Raw genomic sequence first — 25622 nt, forward strand, 5'->3', positions numbered from 1 at the left:
GAAAGGGCACTAGTTATGTGCGCCAAAATTTGTTTTAATTACTGAATTTGAAAATGTTTTCACTATTTCTTGAAAAGTATTGATAAAATATCCTGTTATTTATTTATTTACTTATTTACTCATTTATTTATTGAGACTGAGTCCTCACTCTGTCGCCTAGGCTGGAGTGCAGTGCTGCGATCTTGGCTCACTGCAACCTCTGCCTCCTGGGCTCGAGTGATTCTTGTGCCTCAGCCTGCCGAGTAGCTGGGATTACAGGCGCCCACAACCATGCCCAGCTAATCTTTTTGTATTTTTAGTAGAGATGGGGTTTCACCATATTAGGCAGGCTGGTCTCGAACTACTGACTTCAAGTGATCCACCTGCCTTGGCCTCTCGAAGTTCTGGGATTACAACTGTGAACCACTGCACTTGGCCCCAAAGTTATTTAAATAGTAATTATTTTTCTCTTATTTGTTCCCATAAAGTTCTTATTAAACTATACATTAATTTGTTTTATTCTATTCTTCATATGTTTTTGACATATTGAGTCATTTTCTTGACCTTATTATGTTATTAATTTATTTACTCTTTTACCAGGTCTAATCTGCTGTTTATCTCATTGCTTAGTTTTTAAAGGAATTTACTATAAAATAGTTCAGACATATGACAAAATAGAATAGTATAACAAACTCCCATGTGCACATCATTCTAAGTCAATAATTATCAGTTTACTGCAAATCTTACTTCATCCATTCCACTCCCACTCCTGCATTACTTTTTTAAAAATCAGATAATACTTTCATATTTAAATATTTAACTGAGGTATCTCTCTCATTTTTAAGGTCTGTATCATTTCATATTTAAAAGTAAATAATAGTTATTTAACATTACCAAATAATTACTGTTCACATTCACAATTGTCTGTTATGTGTATTAATTTTTTAAAGGATCATTGTTTCAGTCAGGACACGTAAAACGTTTTAAGTGGTTAATAAATCCCTCTACTTTAGAATCCCCTTCCCTTTCTATCTCTTTTTTAATCCCTTCAAACGCTGTAATTTATTTATGGAAGAAACTGGATTATTTGTCCTGCAGTTTCCCACAGTCTGGATTTTGCTATTTGCATCCCCGTAGTGTCTCTGAACTCACTTCTGTCTTTCACATTTCCTGAAAATTGGTACGTATAGAACTAGAGACAAGACTGCTTTTGGCAATACTATTTTATAGGTAGTGCTGGGTTCTATTATCGGAAGGCATATAATGACTTGCTGTTTTCTTCTTCTGATGCTAACAGCAGTTAATGATAATTGTCTAGACCCATCATTTCATTAGGATTTGCAAAATAGAAATTTTCTAATTCTGTCATTTTTTAGCCAAAATAATTTTATAAAGAGAAATTTCTACCTCATTTACTAATTCCACAATTTCTTGATTGTTTTAGATGCAAAAATTCTATAAAGAGAAAATTCCAGCTCCTCTACTATTACTGGTGAAGGTCATATAAGAAAGGTAGGTTTAATGTTCTCTTCATTTATATGTTTTCAAAAACAATGAATTGATAACTAGCATTTCCTAAAGATTTTTCAGTCATAGATTTAAACAGATTTAATGCATTCAACTGGGAAGAAAATGTCAGTGAATTTCATTGAAGTAGTAAAAATACAGTTTATCTAGTAGGAATATAAAATTATTTTCTAATAAGATAATACTGCACTCCTACCAAATAAACAGGATTTTAGTAATATCTGAGGGATTTGTGATGGTGAGTTAGACTGTATTTGGCATAGAATTTGGAAATGTAACTTGAATGCAAATATGCTGCAAAATGTTGAATGTATACATAGAAATACTTGTTCTGTCGATGCCAAATGCCCATTGTAAATGAACCTTAAATATTACAATCCTCCTTTGCAAAATATTTCTTTATAAAACTCATAATTTTGTTTCCCCAGGCAGAGTTGGGGAAGAAAATGTACGAAGTGAGCTTGAATATCTTGTCACACCTGATAGCAAGGAAACTTATTATTTCTAATTTCAGTTCAAAAGAACTCAAGAGCCAATTTGAGGACGTTCTGATTAGCTAAACTATGACAATCTGAGCATCAGTAAAATTATTAACTACAAACTATTTTGGGAAATCGTATTGCTGGTGATAATCTTGGTATTGCTATTCTGAGATGGTTGAGTTTGTATTGTGAAATAAAGCAAATATGTATTTATTTGATAATCAAATTCTGTCATTCTTGATGCAAATAAGAAAGGGGATTCACGGCGTGGAAAAAATGAAATAAAGTTATAAGTTGAACATGTTAAATAATATTATAACACCTGATATGGCATGATTTCAAAATGTCCAAAAAACATTCATATTAGTATAAATGTATGTTTCTGATTAATATCAGCGTGCACTCATGACTCAGTCTATGCTCTAAAATTCCTAAAAACAATCACTAATCCAAGAGAAATGGGCAACCCTAATGCCCAGATGGCCATCTGTCAACACCACTTTTCACTTAAAGGATCCAGTAAGCCTCCTCCGAAAAAGAGTTATTCCCCCAGGACAACAAACTGCCCTTAAGAGTCATTTCTTTGTTATCACAGGTGTCAATATTTTTCTGTATTTTGCTTATAATTTTATTTTTTAAATAAAAAGTTTATAAAAAGTGGTTCTAAAATGAACAGCCTTATGCATGCTTTCTTCTGCTAAACACATTTTTACTAGTATATATTTGGGAGAGATATCTAGAAATAGAAGGAAGGCTGGGCCAAAAAGTAAGCACACATCCACTCTGCTGGATATTGCAACATTCCCCTCCACGTTGGTTCCATTTTGCACTCCAATCAGCACCACGTGGGAGTGCCTTTTTCTCATAGCCTCAGTAATTATTTTGGTTTTTCAAAAATCCATTTCTACCAATCTATCAGGTGAGGAATTGTATATCAGTAAAATCGTAGCACACTTTTTTCTTATAACAAGAATGGTGTGCATCTCTTCACATGGCTAAAGGCAATTTACATTTTTTTCATGAATTGACTACTGTTTTTTACCCCAATTTTTCTATAGTTTGTTCTTTTTCTTCTTTATTTTTCAAGGTTCTTTATATATTAAATATAGTAACCCTTTGATTTAAGTTACAAACATTTTTTCCAGTTTATTCTTTGTGTTTTTACTTTGTTTTATGGTATCTTTTGTCATGAAAACTTTAAAAAATGTAATTAATTTTTTCCTTATTTTTTCTATTCAAATTTTACAACTGAATTTAGAATACCTTCTCTATTCCTTCTCTATGTAGAACTTCCAACAATGTCTTCTTCTAGTACCTATATAGGTTCATCTATTTCTTCAATCAAATCTCTGATGCATTTAGAATTTATCATAATGTATAGTTTGAGAATGAATTAATTTTATCTTTTTCCTCATATCCCAACGTCACTTATTCAAACTATATTCTTTTACTTACTAATTTCTGGTAGGGCTCTTTCTTTCTGTCTCTTTTGCAGAGTTTTTCTGGCTATGCTAGCTTTTATTCTTTTAAATGAACTTTATCATCAACACTGATGGCACTTTTTATTAGAATTGTGTTAAGTTTGTAATTTAACTTAAGTGGAGCTGACATGTTTCTGCTTTTGAGTTTTTTGACTTAAGAACACAGTACGTGCCTCAACCATTAAATAAGATGTTGGCTTTTGGGCTAAAATCCAAACACACACATACATATACATCATGTTTAAAAAGTGTTTCTCAGTTCTTATTCCATTGCACTTCCTTAGACATTAATAAATATTAGATTTTGTCAAATACCTCTTCTGTCATCTATTGATATAATCATATGATTTTTATCTATTGTTCTATTAATATGAAAGATTACATTATATAATTACTAATATTAACTCATATTTACTTTCCTGGAATAAGCCCCCCTTGGTCAAAATGTATTATATTTTTAAAAGTGCTGTTGGATTCTATTTGCTAACATTTTATCTATGACTTTTGTGTAGATATTCATATATGAGGTACATCTAATGCTTCCTGTTTTGTAAGTACTGCACACTAATCAGTTGCACTACTGAAGCTCCTAAAATTTTCTTATTTATTTATTTGAAATAAATTTTATCTTTTACAAAGTATTGTTAAACAATATTTTATTTTAGATTCAGGGTATACATGTGTAGGTTTGCCACATGGGTATATTGGATGATCCTGGGGTTTGAGCTTTTAGTGAACCCATCACCCAAATAGTGAACATAATACTCAGTAGGTAGTTTATCAACTCCTCCCTCTTCCCTTCCACCTTTTAGAGCCCCCAGGGTCTACTGTTTTCATCTTTATGCCTATGGATACCCACTGTTTAGCTTCCACTTAGAAGGGAGAACATCTAGTGTCTGATTTCCTGTTTCTGTATTAATTCAGTTAGAATAATGGCATCCAGCTGCATCCATGTAGCTGCAAAGAACATAATTTTATTCTTTTCTTTTTTACGACTGTATAGTATTCCATGGTGTCTACATACCACATTTTCTTTATCCAGTCCACCACTGTTGGACACTTAGGTGATTCCATGACTTTGATATTGTGAATAGTGCTGTGATAAACAATTTCCTTTTTTAATATATAAGGCAAACAGTATTTAGAGAGTTTAGTGAGAAATGTTCAGGGTGAACAAAAGGAATCTTGGGTCAATTTCCCAAGTGTCTGTCTACAGTACTTAGGTGGTCTTTTGTGCCACTTCTAATATGAAATGTACAGTATGAAGAACAGATATTGAAGAAAATGAACTAAGTTTGAAATGATGACTTTAAATTACTGACCTAAAGGGATATTTCACTATTCTAAATCTATTATAATAATTAGCATTCTATGAAGCACTTACATTTGATTATCTTATTTGAATTTTATGGAACCAAGTAATTGTTCTCACTTTGTGAATAAATAAGCTGAGGATCAGAGAGGATAAGTTACTTTACAAGTCACATGGAAAGAAACAGAAATTTGACAGAAACACATGTGTTCTGACTCCAAGTTCTGAGAGCTTCTCACTCAGATTCATTCACACAATTTGGAAAGGTTAGTATTAACGGTAAAAACCAAAGGGTATTCCAATTACCTCTAGTAAATGGAAAACTCAATTCACCAGAACATTTATACCACTGAGCATACATTTTGCGTCACCTCCCAAATGCAGTAATGTCTTATAATAACTGTTTTATATCTGCATAAGACAGAATCTTACTTAGGAAACATGATGACAAAAATACTAATGCACACTGTGGAAGTCATTTTGCTCCCTAAACAGTTATTTCGAAAACTGTATTATTAAACCTATAGATTAGCTAACATGCTGTCAAATCTGTTTCTACACAAAGTTTTCACTGTATTTTTCATGTGGAATTCTCTGTTTTAGAATCCAGAATAAAATAATTAGAAAATAAAAACTTTCCTTTTCTAAGAGTTCACTTACCTCTGTTTACCTTTGTGATCTACAGAGCCAGCTGAGAGTCTGTCAAGGGGAGACCCAAAACCAGAGAAACTCCTTTTCTTCTTTGTCTCAATCACATCATTTTCTAGGGACACCAATTCATCAAGAAGCAAGAGCTTTGCTGTCAGATCAGTGGCTGATTTCTCTTCCCTGACTGTGGGTGTTGACTGCACATCTATGACTCCAGAATCAAAGGCCTATAAGGCAAGGAAAGGTGATTCCATTAATTTAGACAAAGAGACTTCAAGTATGTACATATGCATTTGGCTTTTGCTACCATTAGCTGACATTCTCATCATGTAACATTTTATAATTTTTTTCAGACAAAGTTTTGCGCTTATTGCCAAGATTGGGGTGCAATGGCGTGATCTTGGCTCACTGCAACATCCACCTCCCGGGTTCAAGTGATTCTCCTGCTTCAGCTTCCCAGAGAGCTGGGAGTACAGGTGCCCACCACCATGCCTGGCCAATTTTTTGTATTTTTAGTAGAGATGGGGTTTCACCACGTTGGCCAGGCTGGTTTCAAACTCCTGACCTCAGGTGATCCACCGGCCTCAGCCTCCCAAAGTGCTGGGATTACAGGCATGGGCCACCGTGCCTGGACTTACAATTTCTTATGAAGTTATTTTCCATAGAGAGTGCTAGATCTTTGGGGACTGAAACACATAGAAGAGGGGTATAACCAAGGGAAAAAAACAAGACAAGAAAAGAAAAGAAAAACTCCTGGAATGCCTTTAACATCTAGTATATTTACCGATCATTTTTTCAGATTCTTTTCCAGTAACAACTTCATCCTTCCTTATCATTCTCATAGTGCTTTGCTATATACCTCTTTCATCATTGCACTTATTATTTTTTGCCTTGTGCCAGGTTGGTTACAATACATTTGTATTTGTTATTAGGGTGAATCTTGAATCAATGAGTTTGTCTAATTAGTCTTTCATTTGATTTATTTCATGCTTCATCTCATATTTTGCTCATAGTTAGTATTCAGCAAATTTCTGATGAATATTTATTAAATGAATTCCAAACCAAATCTCATGCTATTTTCTTTTTACCATTCATTCATTATTTACTAACTCAAGCCATTACTAATCCACTATGTACTAGGTTCTGCATTGGACATGAAGGATACAAAAATAAAAATTTAGTCTCTGTGTCTCAGCATCTCACCTTCTCTATCCCTGTGATTTATCAGCAAGTATTTGTGTCTGCAATGTGTCTGAGATATCCGAATAACTTTGTGTGCCATGTAAAATTTCTTGTTTGTTTCTTACACCTATTGCCACTTCGCACTTCATCCAAGTCATAAATCTGTAGCTGTTCAGTTTGTGAGGTCTGTCTTTTCCTCTCTGAGGCCCAATGACAGCATTTCTTAAATGCTCCTACTAACAACTTGAGTCATTCTGTAGTCCCACAAATACTGCCTTTTTTCTGAGATCATGAGAATATTCCCATGTGGGAAAATTTTTAGCTCTGGGGAATCTCTTTCCACTTCTAGTGATTCTTCCATGTGCCAGACTATTGACCTTGGTTTTGATTTTTCTTCACTTTCTGTTTTTCTTCTAAGATTATTCCTTCTATTGTCTTTTGATATGGTTTGACTGTGTTCCCATCCCATTCATCTTGAATTGTAATCCTCATAATCTCCAAATGTGAAAAGAGAGTTCAGGGGGAGGTAATTGAATTATGGAGGCAGCTTCTCTCATGCAGTTCTTGTGATAGTGAGTGAGTTCTCATGAGAGCTGCTGGTTTTATGTGTTTGGCAGTTCCTCCTGCATTCATTCTTTCTGTTGCCTTGTGAAGAAGGTGCCCTGCTTCCCCTTCACTTTCCACCATGATTGTGTTACCTGAGGCTTCCCCGGCCATGCAGAACTGTAAGTCAATTAAACCTCTCTCCTTTATAAATAACATACTCTTGGGCAGTTCTTTACAGCAGTATGAAAATGGACTAACACAGAAAATTATTACCACACAGAGTGGGGTGCTGCTATAAAGATACCCAAAAATGTGGAAGCAACTTTGGAAATGGGAAATAGGCAGAGGTTGGAACAGTTTGGAGGGCTCAGAAGAAGACAGGAAGATGTGGGAAAGTTTGAAACTTCCTAGAGACTTGTTGAATAGTTTTTACCAAAATGCTGATAGTTTTATGGACAATGAAGTCCAGGCTGAGGTGGTCTTAGATGGAGATGAGGAACTTGTTGGGAACTGGAGCAAAGGTGACTCTTGCTATGCTTTATCAAAGCGACTGGTGGCATTTTGCCCTGGCCCTAGAGATCTGTGGAACTTTGAACTTGAGAGAGATGGTTTAGGGTATCTGGCAGAAGAAATTTCTAAGCAGCAAAGCATTCAAAATATGAGCTGGTGCTCTTAAAAGCATTCAGTTTTATCTAATGACAAAGAGATGGTTTGAAATTAGAAGTTATGTTTAAAAGGGAAGCAGAGCAAAAAGTTTGGAAAATTTGCAACCTGATGATGCAATAGAAATGAAAAACCCATTTTCAGAGGAGAAATTTAATCCAGCAGCAGAAATTTGCTTGAGTAACTAGGAGCCAAATGCTAATCGCCAAGACAATGGGGATAATGTCTCCATGGCATGTCAGATGGCTTCACGGCAGCCCCTCCCATCACAGGCCCAGAGGCCTAGGAGGGAAAAATGGTTTAATAGGCCAGGCCCTGGGCCTTGCTTCTTTATGCAACTTGGGACTTGGTGCCTTGCATCCCATCTGTGGCTAAGGGCGGCCAACATACAGGCAGGTCGTTCTTTCAGAGGGTTCAAGCCCCAAGCCTTGGTGGTTTACACATGTTTTGGGGCCTGCTGGTACACTGAAGTAAATAATTGAGTTTGGGGAACCTCTGCCTTGATTTCAGAGGATGTATGGAAATACCTGGATGTCTAGGCAGAAATTTGCTAAAGGGGTGGAGCCCTCATGGAGGACCTCTGCTAGGGCAGTGCAGAAGAGAAATGTGGGGTTGGAGCCTGATACAGAATCCCCACTGTGGTACTGGCTAGTATAGTTGTGAGAAGTGGGCCACAGTACTCCAGACCCCAGATTGGATAGATCCACCAAGAGCTTGCACTGTGCATCTAGAAAAGCCATAGACACTCAATGCCAGCCCATGAAAGCTGCTGAGGGTGGGGCTGTACCCTGCAAAGCCTCAGGGGCAGAGCTGTCCAAGACCATGGGAACCTACCTCTTGCATCAGCATGACCTGGATGTGAGACATGGAGTCAAAGGAAATGGTTTTGGAATGATCTCCAAAGGTTTAATAACTGCCCTATAGGATTTCTAATTTGCATGGGGTCTGTGCCCCCTTTGTTTTGGGAAATTTCTCCCATTTGGAGTGAGTTCATTTGCCCAATGCCTGTACTCCCATTGTATCTAGGAAGTAACAAACTTGCTATTGATTTTACAGGCTCATAGGTGGAAAGGACTTGCCTTGTCTCAGATGAAACTTTGGACTTGACTTTTGGGTTAATGATGGAATAAGTTAAGACTTTGGAGGGCTGTTGGGAAGGCATCATTGTGTTTTGAAATGTGAGGATCTGAGATTTGGGAGGGGCAAGTGGCAAAATGGTATGGTTTGGCTGTGACCTGACCGAAAATCTCACCTTGGATTGTAATCCCCATAATCCCCACATGTCAAAGGAGAGACCAGGTGGAGGTAATTAAATCATGGGGATGATTTCTCCCATGCTGTTCTCACGATAGTGAGTTCTCACAAGATCTGGTGGTTTTATAAATGTTTGGTGATTCAGTCTCCTTCCTGCCACCTTGTGAAGAATATGCTTTGCTTTCCCTTCACCTTCTGCCATGATTGTAAGTTTCCCAAGGCCTCCCAAGCCATGCAGAACTATAAGTCAGTTAAACCTCTTTCCTTTATAAATTACCCGGTCTTGGGCAGTTTGTTGTTGTTGTTGTTTTGAGACAAAGTCTCATTCTGTTGCCCAGACTACAGTACAGTGACTTGATCTTGGCTCACTGCAACCTCTGCCTCCCAGGTTCAAGCGATTCTCCTGCCTCAGCCTCCTGAGTAGCTGGGATTATGGGTGGTCACTACCATGCCCAGCTAATTTTTGCATTTTTGGTAGAGATGGAGTTTCACCATGTTGGACAGGCTTATCTTGAACTCCTGACCTCAAGTGATCCACCCACCTTAGCCTCCCTAAGTGCTAGGATTACAGCCATGAGCCACCACACCTGACTGAGTAGTTCTTTATAGCAGTATGAAAATGGACTAATACATTTTTCTGTTCTCTTCACTTTCTCCAGTAGAACAAAAGAGTAGCATTTTCAAGCCCTTTAATCATTGACTCAAGTCTCTTTTAAAATACCTGTAGCCTGGCGTGTAAACTGAAAGCTATTGAGCCTCCTGTTTCCTTATCCAGTCATATGTGCCGTAAGTCTGGTCAGTTCTTGCAGGACAATCTATCTTCTGGCTGCTATTTTTGATTCCCATCAGTAGTGTTTTTTGTTGTTGTTGTTTTTGTTTTGTTTTTGTTTTTGAGATGGAGTCTTGCTCTGTTAACAGGCTGGCACAATCTTGGCTCACTGCAACCTCTGCCTCCCAGGTTCAAGTGATTCTCCTGCCTCAGCCCCCCAAGTAGCGGGGACTGCAGGTGTCCACCATGACGCCCAGCTAATTTTTGGATTTTTAGTAGAGAGAGGGTTTCACCATGTTGGCCAGGCTTTTCTCCAACTCTTGACCTCAGGTCATCCAAGTGGTGACTTTAAATGAAGGCCTCCTTACTGCTTAGTGTACGCCCTTAATCACCTTACAATTTGCTATCTCTCTCTTCTCTATTTCACCCGTAATACTGTTATAAAGTTAGTTATCCCCAATACTACTTTTGTCATATAAAAAGAAAATTACAAATCTCTCATAGTTCTTTATTACTTACAGCACAAAGCCCACAATATGGTTTCAAACTACTGAGATCTTAGCTTCTATCACTTCCCTGTATAATCCTGACAACATAGAAACTGGAGACGGGAAGGATGCAGAAATAACCCAAAATAAACCCTAAAGAAGAAGATAAACCTTCAAAGGGCAAAGGTTTTTTTATCTTTCAAAGCATCCTCCAAAAACATGCTTTTATTTTTCCAACTAACACACACTCAACAATCGTTTTTCTAAGAAATATCTTTAATCTTAAAAAAAAAACAAAACTTTTACAAAACTTGTCCTCCAATATAATGCATTTGAGACTCTCACTTGATGCTATTTAAGAAACATGTATATATGTTTCTAATAAGATAAAATAAACTAATTTTTCTCCTTGTGATGCCCCCACATTTCTTTTTCTTTGTACTTTAGTCATAGCACTACAAAAACATTTGTACCGTAATTAAAAGTTTGAACAAAACTACTCAAATTTTGGCATGCAAACAACTTCAAATTTTACATAAAAGCCCTTCATTCTGAAATAACTGATTTAATTAAATATGGCTGTAATAATGGATTTTCTTTTAAAGCTTTTTTTGTTCAAGGAATACAAGTCTTTGTTCTTAAGTTTCTTTTCACATTTAGATAACTGGCTTGCTCTGACTCCTCTGTGAGGAGAAGATCATGATTACTGCTCTTTTCATTTCAAGTTCACAACCTTGAATGTCATGTTGGCAATAAAAAGAAGACAATAAGAAATACTGATTTTCTTGATTTTGTGTTATTTCTCTATTTTATTTTGTGTACATTTTCTTGTTGGTAGCTGCACCTCTTTCTTACTCTAGTAGAAATGACATGTTTACAAAAGAATATATATGCAATATATAAAGATATACATTATATTTATAAATATAAATATATGTTATATTTATGTATATGAAATATGGTTTTATATATATTCTTTTATATATAAACATCATTTATAAGATATATCAAACATATATATTTATTTCTCTAAGTTAGTTTCCATTACCTCTGTTGTTGTTACATCTACTGAGAGGACTTTTCCTGAGTTCCACAGTGTCAGTGTCACAGCCAGGATGAAATGTGCACTTGCCAATCTCCAGTCCAGCATCTGAGGGTTATATATGTCATAGTTAGCATTGATTCATTTGGAATGTAAAGATAAAAAACAAAAGCTCCTAAAAGGACTGTTAGAGGCAAATGGTAAGCCAAATTATTCAGCTTCGGTCTATTGGAGCGCATCTCTACAAAACGTAAATAATATGTAATAGAAGCTGTCCATCCCCCAGAACGAATTTTGTCAAGGTTTCTTTTCCATGGAGACCCTGGATTAGGGTTGTACAGCTATAACAATAATTTAATTCAAACTAACCCACAATCTGAGAAATACAGCTAATGTAACTTTATTTTTTTACTCTCAAATCTAGAGATTAAGACATTATATATGTACCTGAGGAGAAATTTGTAACAGTGGCAAGGCATTAGAGAATAAGTCCTGATTGGGTCTATGGTGAACCAGAGACACTATAGTGTCTAAAAAGATTTAAGTTCAAAATTTCAAAACCCCCACCATCAATTAGGAGAATTTCTTTATGTCCTTGTGTTATGTCAGGATTTCATAAGCAAGATTCAAAATTGTTATTAAAAAACTGTGAGATGTTATTATATCAAAATTGAAAAATTACATAAAGATACAATAAAAAATCCAAAGACAAATTACTTAATGGAAGGTATTTTCAATATATACATAAAAGAAAGATTAGCATTTGGAAAATGTAAATAAACCCTTTAAATGTAACTTTAAAGATAGACACACAACTAAATAAAAATGGAGCAAAGTTATGAATACACATTTCATAGAAAAGAGGAGAAGTGAATGAACAAAACCTTCCACAATACATACAATCTCTTTAATTCAAATAAAAATAGAAGCAAAATGCCATTTACACACATTAGATTGGCAAGAAGTTGATCAACCTTGCAATGTTAGAATGGTTTCGGGAAACAATATCACAAAAAATTCTGGTGGAGTTGAAAATGAATCCAATCATTTGGAGAAAATTGGACACTATGAAAAGGTTTAAAATGCTTATCTCTTACCTAGGACACATTTATTTCACTTCTAGGTATGTGTGTATTCCTGAGAAGCTGTCAGTGTTTATATGGAGACACGTATCTGAAAGTTCATAGCCTCACTGTTTATAGTAGTCAAAAACTGGAATCAACCCAGTGCCCCATTCAAGAGAAAATAGATTAATTGAGATTTATTCCAACTACTGACTTGAAGTAAATGACTTAAATACATATTTACTGTTAAAACAAATAACTTAAATGTATGTTTGTCTGTATGCATGGATTTCACAAAACGGTTTTGTGGAGAAACGGAAAGTATTGTAAATGCCCAAAGCAATACCATATATTTTGGAATATATACACATAAAATATAAACCAATGGAACTTGATTCATGATTATGATTACCTCTGCAGAGATGAAAAAGTGAGTACAATGATAGAAAAAGCATAAGGGAATCAGTTTTTAATCTATATTTAATTTAAAGCAAATATGTAAAAATCTTACACGTGTTAATTCTGGGTAGTGAGCACAAAGATGCTTTATTTATATATGTCTGACTTTTTAGATTAAAAAGCCACTATCCAGCCAACTAAAGCTCATCTATGGCCTACATCAGGCTGACCTGCTGCTAGTTTGACTACTGGCAGTTACAAAACTGTAGGTAAAACGGGGCCTTGCCCTACTGAGGGAAGATCGTGGAGTGTGAGCTAGAACAAAGTCGGCCTGAACCCAAGTTTTGCTGCTTAGTACATGGCAGTGGGAAAGCCTTCCAAATGCATCCTTTGTGAACAAGAAGTCTCAAGAAACTCTATTTTCTTTAAAAAAAAAAAAATCATTTGGGAAACCTGCTGGAAGTCAAGAGAAAGTGGGTGCTAGAATGGAATCTGTAAGATTGGATTTGAGTCATGTTTTTGCTTTAGTATCAGTGTAACCTTGAATATGTATCATTTACTCTACTCAAGCTTCATTATACTCCTTTGTGAAATGAGAAGGAATTCCCATCTCCAAAGAGCTTTGAGAGGATTGAATCCATTCATGCATACCCCTTCTGTCTCATTTACTATTTATAATCTGTATGCAAAAGAATAAGAGGCATCAATAAATATTTCCTTAATAATGACATTTGTTTGGGTGTGTACCAAGATTGTTTTTGACATTTTCTTGAAGAATTTGTTACTGTGGCTCTTTCCTTGCCCCCAGTGAGTTTGCATAGAGGCAGAGGCTCGAGTGCATGCCACTGCTAACCCACTGCCATGAGTTGCCTCCAGTGCTGGAGGTGGGGCCTGGAGGGAGATGACTGGATAATGGGGACAGATTCTCCCTTTGGTGCTGTTCTCTCCTGATAGTGAGTTATTGCGAGATCCGGTTGTTTAAAAGTGTATAGCACCTCTCCTCTCTTTTTCCTCCTCTTCTGGCCATGTGAAGACATGCCTGCTTCCCCTTTGCTTTCCGTCACAATTTTAAGTTTCATGAGGCCTCCCCAGCCATGCTTCCTGTACGGCCTGCATAACTGTGAGCCAATTAAACCTCTTTTCTTTATAAATTACCCATTCTCAGGTATTTCTTTATAACAGTGTGAGAATGGACCAATACAGTCAGCCTCTGTAAAACTTACAGAGAGGGAAGCCCTTGACAAGTGGTTGATTGCAGTTGTGTAGCAGTTAAGGTCTATGGCAAAGAATTTTAGGCCTAGGATGTCATCAAAGAGTATTTCAAACGCAAGAAATGGAAAAAATTATAAAACTTTTGCCCACATTCCTAAGAAAACAACAACAAAAACCAACTTGTCACTATTAAACAGCGTAGATTTTAATAATAAATGTTACATGCTGGCATGTGAACAAATGTTTTATGTAAACAGAATAGTATCTGGATTAACTATGTTGGTTAAGAAAAAAATGGAGATACAATATTTTAGCACTGTCTATAACATTTATTTATCAAACATCGTTTTGATTTTCATGTAATATCTGAAATAGTTGTTCATTTTGACACCAATTAGTCTACTTCAGAATCTTGTCTCATAATGCTAGTTACTAGCAACTTCTCTGTATTCCATTTTTTCTAGAAGGGAGCAGTAAATTTTCTCTGTATTCTCTTCACTAACTTGATATCTGAACTGAGATTTTCCGTAAGCATAAAAAACAAAAAAAAACCCCAAAAACAACCCAGTAAACTATGTCTCTAATCTGGGAAAATAACCAATAAGAATGCAATAGTTATCTGATGAAAATATCAACCCAAACCTGCATTAGTGATTACTTTAGGAAGCCAGCTACTTAACTGTATTCTTCTTCTCCTGATTTTGCTGATGTCTGTTTCACTTTACATAAAGGAGGACATACTAAGAACATAACTGTATTTTTTAAATGATTTCATATCTCTGATATATCTTATTTATTTATTTTTTTGTGACGGAGTTTCACTCTATTGCTCAGGCTGGAGAGCAATGGCGCAATCTCAGCTCACTGAAACCTCTGCCTCCCAAGTTCAAGTAATTCTCCTGCCTCAGCCTCCTGAGTAGCTGGGATTACAGGCGCCCACCACCACACCCAGCTAATTTTTTGTATTTTAGTAGAGACAGAGTTTCACCACGATAGCCAGGCTGTTCTTGAACTCCTGACCTCATGTGATCCACTTGCCTCAGCCTCCCAAAGTGCTGGGATTATAGGCGTGAGCCACCATGCCTGGCCTGATATATCTTTTTAAAAGAAATTGTTGTCCCATTTAATCAAAGACAAACTACAGTTGTTTATGTTTTCCTTTCTTGCTTTTTATCATAAAAATAGGTTTCAAATGTGAAAATTGCCCAATTTTATATGTCTTTCCATGTGGATTTCCTTTAACTATTTTTATGTACATTTCACTTACCAGGTTTCTCCTCATCTCTGTAATCTTATAAATGGCACAGGATGATTAGTGTTTATAATATTGATGATTATGTCTGAGGTATATATTTTTGTGCTTGGGTGTACATAGGAAAAAATCATGATGTATCATGTTACAGATAACCACATCCTGATTATTTGGATAAGGAGATGTAAAAATAAATGCTGAGTTTAAATACACACATTTAATGGTTTAAAGCCATACTTGTAGCCAGTTAACCAAAAGGCCAAGTTCCTAAATATGGCATTTGGTACACTAACGAAAACAAACACCTTGGCACCTGCCACACAAAAGACATTTGATTAACTAGTTGAAACTTGATTGCTCCAAAATTAGAAATGGAGGAAATTATAGGGAGGAAAGGAAAAGTCTACGTTCAGCCCCATCTTCCTATTTTGTTGATAGTGGATAAATATAGCCCATGATTTAAAATCTCCTAGGCACCATGTATACTCTAGATCACAGAAGGTTCAGTGAAAGGATGTTCATTGACTGCATGAATACACCAAAGTAAAGGTGTTTGCATTTTTTTAGCACATCATTTTTTAAAAGTAATTTTTGAGTAATATTTCTCTGGATAGTGTGGAGTTTCAAAAGAAACAGCAGCCATAGAATCTGCCTTATAAGAAGATTATCTGTGTACTTCCTTGGTTTTTTAGACAATTGGACTAGTACGTGTTTTGACGTTTCAAGTAATTCTGCTGAATAAACAAACATATTGTATAACATCTTATGCTTTATTTTAAGGACTTTCCAAATGTAAGAATTGATTACGCCCTGAAAGGATCTTTCAAACTGGCTAGAACGATGGTATATGGAATAAGGCGGTGAAGTATAAAGTTTTGTCAGGAGGTATAAAATTTTGTCATTTATATTTGGGATATATCGTACATTTTTAAAGAGGTGTTAAGAGTTCCAATTCACATGAAAGGTTCTGAAATTCCAGCAATAAAGAAAAAGTGGTTTAATTATATTTAAACCAGAGTTTAACGAGAAGCCTGTTAAGATGAAGAAAGATGTTTTTATTAGTAGGAATCAGTGTCACAATGAGCCATTATCATTGTGAAAAAAATCTCTCAAGTGGGCTGGGGCAGACAAAAAGAGATTGAAAATCACTGATCTATGAAAGAAAGAGCAAACTGCTATGAGAGGTGTAAATGTTAGAGATGGTTAGGCTGAAAAAGGGAAGCAATGTGAGCCAGTATGGGGTCTCATGCACCTGTTAATCAATAAGACTTTTAAACTATCAGCATGTGAAGTCTGGTGTTGAAGGAAAAAAATAAGTCAGGTGTAAAGGACATTTCTCTTCAACCTGCAAATTTATGATTAACATCTGACTTATGGATAGTTGATCCAACAATTAGAAATTCACAAAAGTACTAGGTTTATGGGTAAATCTTGATATTGTCCAGAAATTTTTAATTATTTACCCTAATACCTTGATTGGAAATACTCAAAATAGACTCCAGTCTCATTTGAACAAAAATTTAAAATAAAGGACTTAATTAAAGGATTTACAAACGAATTCAGTGGCTACATTTTCTTCACTTTCTCTTCTCACCATGACAGAGCACATACATTTAAGAGATTTAGCAGGATATTTTATAAAGGGGCCTTAGTTCTGACACCATGAAATGACCATGTGTGCCTGCCGACAACACCGTCTAAAATCTTCCCTCATTGAACTACTGGTGTTCTTCCAGGCAAGTCGTGAGTCAGCTTGGCTCATAAGTAAATCTGTAAAACATAGTACGTTCTTACCCTACTCCATTAAGTTATAATCTCTCAGGAATAATAAATGACACAGTGACAATAATTTTTTGTTTTAGGAAAAGGCCTAAAAGGGACAGTGCTTAACACAAAGTCTGCATAGCTCGCTGTAACGGAAAAAAAGACCTGAGGCAAGGGTTCTGAGACTCAGGCTCTTCACTGCCTCTGTTGCTACTTAATGATGTGATGTTGGGCAAACACTTTCCTCTCTAGACCAAGTAAAATGGAGATGGTCTAACTGACCTCTAATGTTGCTTCTGGCTTTTAAAGTTCACTGGTGAAGCTGGCTATTTTCTGGTAAAAGTGCAGACACTCAACATGTAGGTAATGGTAATAGTGCAGATTTAGCTAGGAAAACTGACTTGATAGTTTCTCAAATCAGCCAGTTTATGCAAAAAATTGCATCTAGGCTGTGACACAAATATTTCCCTCTTTCACTTTCCGTATTTTTTAAATCAAGTATTTCTAGCTGAAAAGAAAGAACCTCCAAATCCTTGATTTTTGGATGTCGCTTATGGTCAGACATTCAATTTTTAAGAACATTTAAGAAAAAAAAAAAAACAATGCCACCAAGTAAATTGATATGCTTATCAATGTAAGACTAATTCCAATTTCAGAGATGTTAAATGGAGGCAAAATTGATGACATATGGTAATATATTTTAAAATGTTTACTTAGGTTTTTTTTTTTTTCTTCGAGATGGAGTTTGCTCTTGTTGCCCAGGCTGGAGTGCAGAGGCGCGATCCTGGCTCATTGCAACCTCTGCCTCCTGGGTTCCAGTGATTCTCCTGCCTCAGTCTCCCGAGTAGCTGGGATTACAGGCCCTGCCAGTGTGTCCGGCGAAGTTTTGTATTTTTACTAGAGACAGGGTTTCGCCATGTTGGCCAGGCTGTTCTCGAACTCCTGACTTCAGGTGATTCACCTGCCTCAGCCTCCCAAAGTGCTGGAATTGCAGGCATGAGCCACTGTGCCCAGCCTTACTTAGGATTTTTTTCTTACTTCTCTTTTTTTCCTATCATGCATAAGTCAGTATGCTCGTTTCCCTACCCTTTCAAAACAAAAGTGTTAGAACTGAGGTTCCAGATGCCATAGAACGCAGTTATATCCTCTCTTTTAAGCTGAGAGAAAGAAAAGCTGGTATGATATTTAACTTGGTTATCAGATAGAAATGTTGCAAATAACATAAATAATGTTAATAATTTAAAAATAATTGAGTACTACTCGCCTGCATTTTGAATTAACAGTCTGTCAAGATAAAATAATCATTTGAATATTTTCTCAGTAATCATGATCTTAATTTTAGTAGATATAAAATTGGTGAAGACAAAATAGGAATTTTTGATAATAAGAATTTTCAAACCTCTACAACTTCCACCAATATCACAAATATGTGTGATATTGGTGGAGGTTGTATATACATGTATACATATTTTTTTACACGATGTAACTCCCAAAATCCTCCATCAGTGAAAGAATAAATATTCAAAAAACAAACCTCTTTCAGACAATATATAGATATTCAACATTATGCTGGGGAAAAACTCAGGCTCAGACTTGAAGGACAGGGATCGGAGTTTTATTTGTGCTCCTTAATGGGTTAATGATCTTGAACAAGACTCCAACATTGTCAAAACTGTCTGATGAAACTGATTTTCTTCACAAAATGTAAGTTATTTAATTTTAGTTGATCTTAAATTAATTTACAAAGAGCACAAATTATGGAATTAGCTTAGAGTTCAAATAAAAGAAATAAACCTTTTAAGTTTATATTTAATACTGTTTGCTAAAAATATATGAGGATATAAATTTATCTATGAGAAAACTACACAATTTTAATTTGTATTTTATTATAACTAAAAACTTTGCAATGGAAACTAAAATAGTACGTAGAAACATTTTGTAAACTATAAGATAATTTGAAAATATTATATTTTAAAACATGATTAAAAATAATTGTTTTGAAGTGATTGTTATGTAGCTGAAGGCAGATGTTTGAAGCCAAATTTTTTCTGTAAACACAAAATTTACACTCAACAGTCACTTAGGGAACTTAGAGCCACTCACAGAGACAATCTGCAAAACTTACATTGAAAAAACCAAAAGGATAAATTGTAGTTTGTCGTTATACAGGTAATCTCGATATTTCAATAAGTGACAATACTTGAACAAAGTTTTAAAGAAGGTTTTTCTAGCTTTCTTTGATTAGGGAAGCACCCAGATGATTGAGAGACTTACCTGCTGGAAAGCAAAGATTGGGACCTCCCGCCATTGTGGTCTCTTTTTTTATTGAAACTGCGGTTCCAGTCTCTAATGAACTTTGCCTCACAAGCAAGGCAACTGAGTGTGGCTGTGGCACTTAGAAGCTTAGAAATGGGTAAGAAATTTGGGATCATCATAAACTCAAATTAGAGATTTAAAATCATTGAGGATTTTCACCCAAGAGCAATTGAAGATTGCTAGTGGCTTGTAGCCCCTGTCACTATCATATACATCATCTATATCATCCTCCTAAAAAATACATTTGAGAAATACTCATGGTGCATAGCCATTTATTTAAGAATTTCCTTCTGAAATTTTCTATTTTTAATAAATTATGTAATGGTAATTTATGTTTTGGATTCCTGAAAAAAAAGGAGCAAGTTGAGATTGAGAAATTTAACATTTCTTGTTAAAAAAAAAAATTAAAATACTGGCTGGGCACGGCGGCTGACACCTGTAATCCCAGCACCTTGGGAGGCCGAGGTGGGCAGATCACCTGAGGTCAGGAGTTTGATACCAGCCTGGCTAATATGGTGAAATTCCGTTTCTGCTACAAATACAAAAAATTAGCCAGGCGTGGCAGCACGTGCCTGTAATCCCAGCTACTCGGGAGGCTGAGGCAGGAGAATCGCTTGAACCCAGGAGGCGGAGGTTGCAGTGAGCTGAGATTGCACCATTGCAATGGCTTGGGCCACAAGAGCAAAACTCCATCTCAAAAAAAAAAAAAAATTAAAATATCAGGAATGTGTTCTTCCCATTTGTCGGTGCTCTTCAATTGGCAGTAGCAAATTTTCCAAAGTCACAAAACCAGTTAGAAGAGCCAGAACAACAATTTTCATTTTCAGACTCCCAGTTTCATGCTCTTTCGAGTATAACCTATTTGTGTAAGTGTAAAACCTTTTTCCATCTCCCAAACAAATTTTTTTTATAAAGTAATATTTTTATGGATGCAATGTTATTAATGTGGCAGACACCTACATTTTAAAATGACTTTTCCTGAAGGCAACAAATTAGGAACAATGATAAATTACTAGAACATGTGTTAACTGATTTATTCTATTTGGCACCACTTTCACTTTTTTTAGACACTTAGCCTTTCAAAATCTTAAAATTTTATTTTTAAGTATCTCTGCCTGTTTTTTTTTTTCCCTTCTGTTTGGATTTGTGATTAATACTACTAGTCTCTTTCTTGCAAAAATTAAGAAGCCGGAAACCTACAATGCCACTTTAAAGAAAGATTCCATTATTATTTTAAACACCCAGATCTGGATGTTTCACAAAGTGTTTAGTTGTTACAAACTCATTTAGGGCAGAGACCATGTCATGTTCACCATTGCATCTAAGCACCTAACAGAATGCCTGGCATAGGGTCAAATGCATGCATTGAATGAATGCATGAAGCAGCCTTATGTGGAAGGTAAACAGGAATGCAGGGCAGTTATTAATATCCCAGCTTTCTTGATACGAAAACCAAGGTAGAGGGAAGATAACAGATTAGCCTATGTTTCTACACTTACAGTAAAATGTGATGAAGTTCATGCTGGAATCCTGATATATCCTTTAGTATTTCACATCACAGATTCTCATTCTAATGAAAGTTACATGCATCACTAACCTCCAATGATCATTCCTCTAAACGTTAGGATTTCTCTTTTTCATACATTAATCTGTACCTAAATCCCCAAATAACTAAATATTTCTTGATATAAAACTATGTTACTTAAAAATAGAAAATAACATTAGTGTATAATTGTAGGCAATTCTGTTAAGGAAATTTGTTGTTTAATTCTAATGGCCACTAATGGAAAAATAGCTTTAAAACTGTACATAGGGAAAAGCTAACAGAGTTGCACATATCAGCTGGCCATTCTATACATAGGCAATTTTTTATGCAGCATTAAAAGGCTTTCCGAGGGTAAAATTGGATAAATTAAGTTAAATATAGCATATTTAAATCTGAAGTTAATGTGGAATATCACAACCCCCTTCACCGTTTACCCCACTTCGTACTTATATAAAATATTTGATCAAAATCTTACATCATCATTACATAGGCCGGGCGCGGTGGCTCAAGCCTGTAATCTCAGCACTTTGGGAGGCCGAGACGGGCGGATCACGAGGTCAAGAGATCGAGACCATCCTGGCTAACCCGGTGAAACCCCGTCTCTACTAAAAAAATACAAAAAATTAGCCGGGCGAGGTGGCGGCGCCTGTAGTCCCAGCTACTCGGGAGGCTGAGGCAGGAGAATGGCGTGAACCCGGGAGGCGGAGCTTGCAGTGAGCTGAGATCCGGCCACTGCACTCCAGGCTGGGCGACAGAGCCAGACTCCGTCTCAAAAAAAAAAAAACAAAAAACATCATTACATAATAATGAAAAGTACCTCTAACATGTAAACAAAGGGGCAAAAATATAAATTTTATAATACTCAACAGCAGGATGCATTTATTAGGCATACACTGCATGTCAGACACTGGGGATATAAAAGTAAATAAGACGCATTCTCTGTCTTCCGGTTGCTCACAGCCTGGCTCAGGTGGAAACTCCTCAACCACTTGCCCTGCTTCGGGATTTTGTTCTGCAAGAGCAGACCCTTTCTGGAATGCTTCCACTTTCTTCAAATGGAATTGTCATACATAACCTTTTCAAAAAATCACATTTGCATAGGGCTTTATTATCTTGAAATTAATCTGCTGTCATCCTTACAAGTCATGTTAGAGCTATATAGAAAACATTATAATTCTATTTTTTAAAAATCTGTGAACTGAGACAAGCTGAGTTACTTTAGAAATCTGGTCTCCTAACTTCTAGTATTGTATGTACATTTTCTAATACAACAAAGTGAATTAGTAGAAATAGGCTGGCTCTTAAGTTACATAGACCTGGATCTGAATGCTGATTAGGCATGTCATTTAGCCTTTTTGTTTTAACATCTTCTTCAGAAAAATAGGGGAAAGACCTAATTTGTAGGCTTAGTATGAAGATCAGAAGTAATCTGGGTAAAGCGGCATGCATAAATTAGTTACTCAATAAATAACAGTTATCACCATCGTGATATTGCCTTTGAAATATGGCAACTTTTCAAAATGTTTTTACTTTTTAATTTTTATGAAAAAATATTTTTATCCTTCATTTTAAGGAACAAAATTAGTCCTCAAAATCTAGAATTATGGCAGAGTGATAGAAAATAAAATATAGAAAGAAAAATAATATTGAATGGCGGTAGAAAAGTTCACTATAGAGAGATAGAAATAACTCTAACATTTGGTGCATTATCATTATTTTGAGTAATAATATTTCTATAAAAATTGCTTCCAACTATAGAAAATGTAATCCTGGGAAAGAAACAAAAGAAAGCCCAGCTGTACTGAGGCATCATTATTCTTCTAGCTCTAGTCGTGCCACCTAAAGTGAATTTTTAATACCATTATATATAATATTTTTAAAGTGCAATTTTCACATATTTATAGCCTTAGGTATCATAGGAATATAGAATTTTAGAAACAGAGGAAGCAATCATTAAAAATTGTCAAATTTAATACCCTCAATTAATAGATGGAAAAAGTGAGACTCAGAGAGAATGAACCTGCTCAAGGGAGAGGAAAGAAGATAATAATATAGAAATGGTTGAAGAGGAAGAGGGAGCAGAAGGTGGTGGCAGAAGCATTGTTACTGGAGGGAGGAGATGGTTTGTATTAAGGCCTGAGCTGAAGTAGTGGCAATAAGGAAGAAGGGGTCACTGCTCCAGGGATGAACCATGACACTTATTTGAAGAAAGAAGAGAAAGGGCTAGCTAAAAAAATGCCTTTAATCTGAGAGATCTTAAGCCATTTGGAGAGCTGGTTCATTTAAGAGAGATACCCAGAGTTAGCACCTTGTTGTAGCTTACCTATTGTATCCTCACAAACTCCTGAGGGGAGGAGAATAAAGCTTCAGGGAAGCTGAATGATTTGTCCATACAGCTGTTGAAGTCAGACCTAGAATTCGAAGTCTAGTTTTCTGCCTCCAAAGGTTGTATTTCTCTGACTGAACTATTGAATCTAAGCAAAAGTTGCTTGTAGGTAACAGTCATAGTAAATGAAATAGTGGCAAAACAGTTAAATTAGCTCTAAAGATTGATCCTAAGATTCTGTGATACCGAGATTTTATTCTCTAATATAGGGAAAACTGATTGACATGGGAGTTTCCTCAAATATTTTTATACTCAGTATCCCTAGCACTTCTATTTTTTTTTTTGTCCTTTTCACAAGGACAAAATACAATGTTATCAAGCCTTAATTTGTGCTTCAGTCTTGCCTGAAGTTGTATAGGTGGATTATAGCAGAGCTAGAATGATAAATTAGGATTTTTTACTTCGAGTTATTTTTTGAGACAAGTCCAATTAATCTAATTTTATTAATCAAATGTTCAAATCATTGAGAGTATTTGAAGTTAAAATGAAAGCTCTGAGGTTCCCGTGCCCAATCAACTGAAGATATCTTCTTGTCTACTGCTCATTATTCATTATATAATAATCAGTTAAAAATTCTGGGAAATAAGAGGGAGAACGCAAATGTCAACCTTCAAGACTCTAAATAATTTTTGAATGAAGCCATAGTAAAATTCACTTACATGAAGGAGACCTGAACTGTTATCTACAGAAAGTGCTCCTTAGAAAAAAGTTCTGTAAGAGTGCTGAAGAGTAGTACCAAAGTAACAGAAGACACAGAATGTCCCTGATGTTTTTGGTATAACATTATCAATTCTATAACTTATATAGGCATTAAAATCACCCTAATTCATTCTCAAAAATGTTAAATTTTTAGAAGGAAAACTCATAAACAAATAATAATCACATTCCTAAACCTATAGAGTCTGTTACTCAAAGAAACAACATTTGAACTGTTAGAACTGAATTCATTGAGTGCACACTAAACCTGAAATAAAATTTTAAATTTCTTCTCAAACAGAACTCAGATGTATGGTTCAGATTAACTCTCAATTCAATCATTGACTAGCAAGAGCACTACAAATACTGAAGAATAGACATACTCTAGGTCTACTCCAACTATGTTATTAAGATTACATTTGCATATTTAACGTACAAGGAGAAAAAGAGAAGATGCATTAGGTTTTAAGAACATAAGATATAGAATTTCCTTAGTTTAGGGATGTTTCCTAAGTTCCAATCTTGATAGAAATAATGAGAAAAAACCTTTCTTTTTTATCTAGGTTGTTTAGACCACTCTTCTATGTTAAACATTTTTCTAATATTAAACAATTTTGAGGAAAGCAAAATAATACTATTAACACATATATAGAATTATTATTTTGCATTCACTTTCTCTTTGTTTTGAAATGGAAGAAAAGCAAAAAGCAATGTAATACATATGAAATATCTGAGTAAGCAATTAGTTCTACCTTAAGTTTGCATTACAAAAATATCTTTTTCTACTCATTTTAGAGAGGGAAATATTACCAAAAAATTTTCTAATTTTAAGAAAATCAAGTGTAATCAAAACATTTAAAGAGTCTGTGAAAGTAAAAATAATAGTTAAAAGAAAAAAAGCACTAAATCTTTATCAATTTTTACATATAACTTACCTTGTGAAAAATCAGGAGATTCTAACTTTAGAGTACTGTCTGTGCAGTTTCTCCAAAACTCAGCCCTGATGGTGAGTTTTCTCTCTGAGTTTTTATAGTCTCAGTTATACACCCCTTACTCCAATCCCTGCCTTTGCTTTCTCTTACATCATTTCTACAGATTTTCCACTGAGCATTTTCCCAAGCCTCTCTTCAATCTCTTTCTCTCCCTCCCTCCCCCTCCCTTCTTCAGTTTCTCCCTCCCTCCTTTCCCTCCATATTTAGTCTATCTATTGCTTTGATCATGGCATTTAAATAGCAATAGAAATATAGGCTCTGGAAAATTTAAGTATAGATTTAGTATTGTGTTCAGTTTCACACCCATCACCTCTTCCTGAGGTTTTAGTCCAGCTCTGGTTATTACAAATCATATTTGGGAAATAAAATGCACTAAGATTTGTTAAAAATCACCAGATCACCAGGGAATCTCAAAGTATGATTTAGGGAGATTATAATCAGACACAAACTGATATATTGGTATAATTTTTGGACCTTTAAATGATCAGCTATGGAAATAATGAGTAGTTTCAGCCTCAGTCAGGTGCACAGTGCTGTGTCAGTGAAACACAATGACAGCTACTTCGTAATTAACATTGCTATACTGGGAAGGCTGTCACTAACAAACCTATAAATACTGAGC

At 35.5% G+C, this 25622-nt stretch overlaps 1 protein-coding gene across 1 annotated transcript in view; it reads right to left on the bottom strand.

The window, feature by feature from the left end:
- Window positions 1-25010, bottom strand: part of OSTN (osteocrin) — a 57832-nt gene extending 32822 nt beyond the window's left edge. The window contains exons 1-3 of the mRNA XM_005545403.5: window positions 24944-25010; window positions 11380-11481; window positions 5442-5656 (exon numbers count right to left, since the gene is read on the bottom strand). Of these exons, the coding sequence (XP_005545460.1) occupies window positions 5442-5656; window positions 11380-11481 (317 nt within the window). The 5' untranslated portion in view covers window positions 24944-25010. The remainder of the gene's footprint in view (window positions 1-5441; window positions 5657-11379; window positions 11482-24943) is intronic.
- Window positions 25011-25622: the final 612 nt, after the last annotated feature.

Source organism: Macaca fascicularis, chromosome 2 (assembly GCF_037993035.2).
Source record: "Macaca fascicularis isolate 582-1 chromosome 2, T2T-MFA8v1.1".
NCBI lineage: Eukaryota > Metazoa > Chordata > Mammalia > Primates > Cercopithecidae > Macaca > Macaca fascicularis.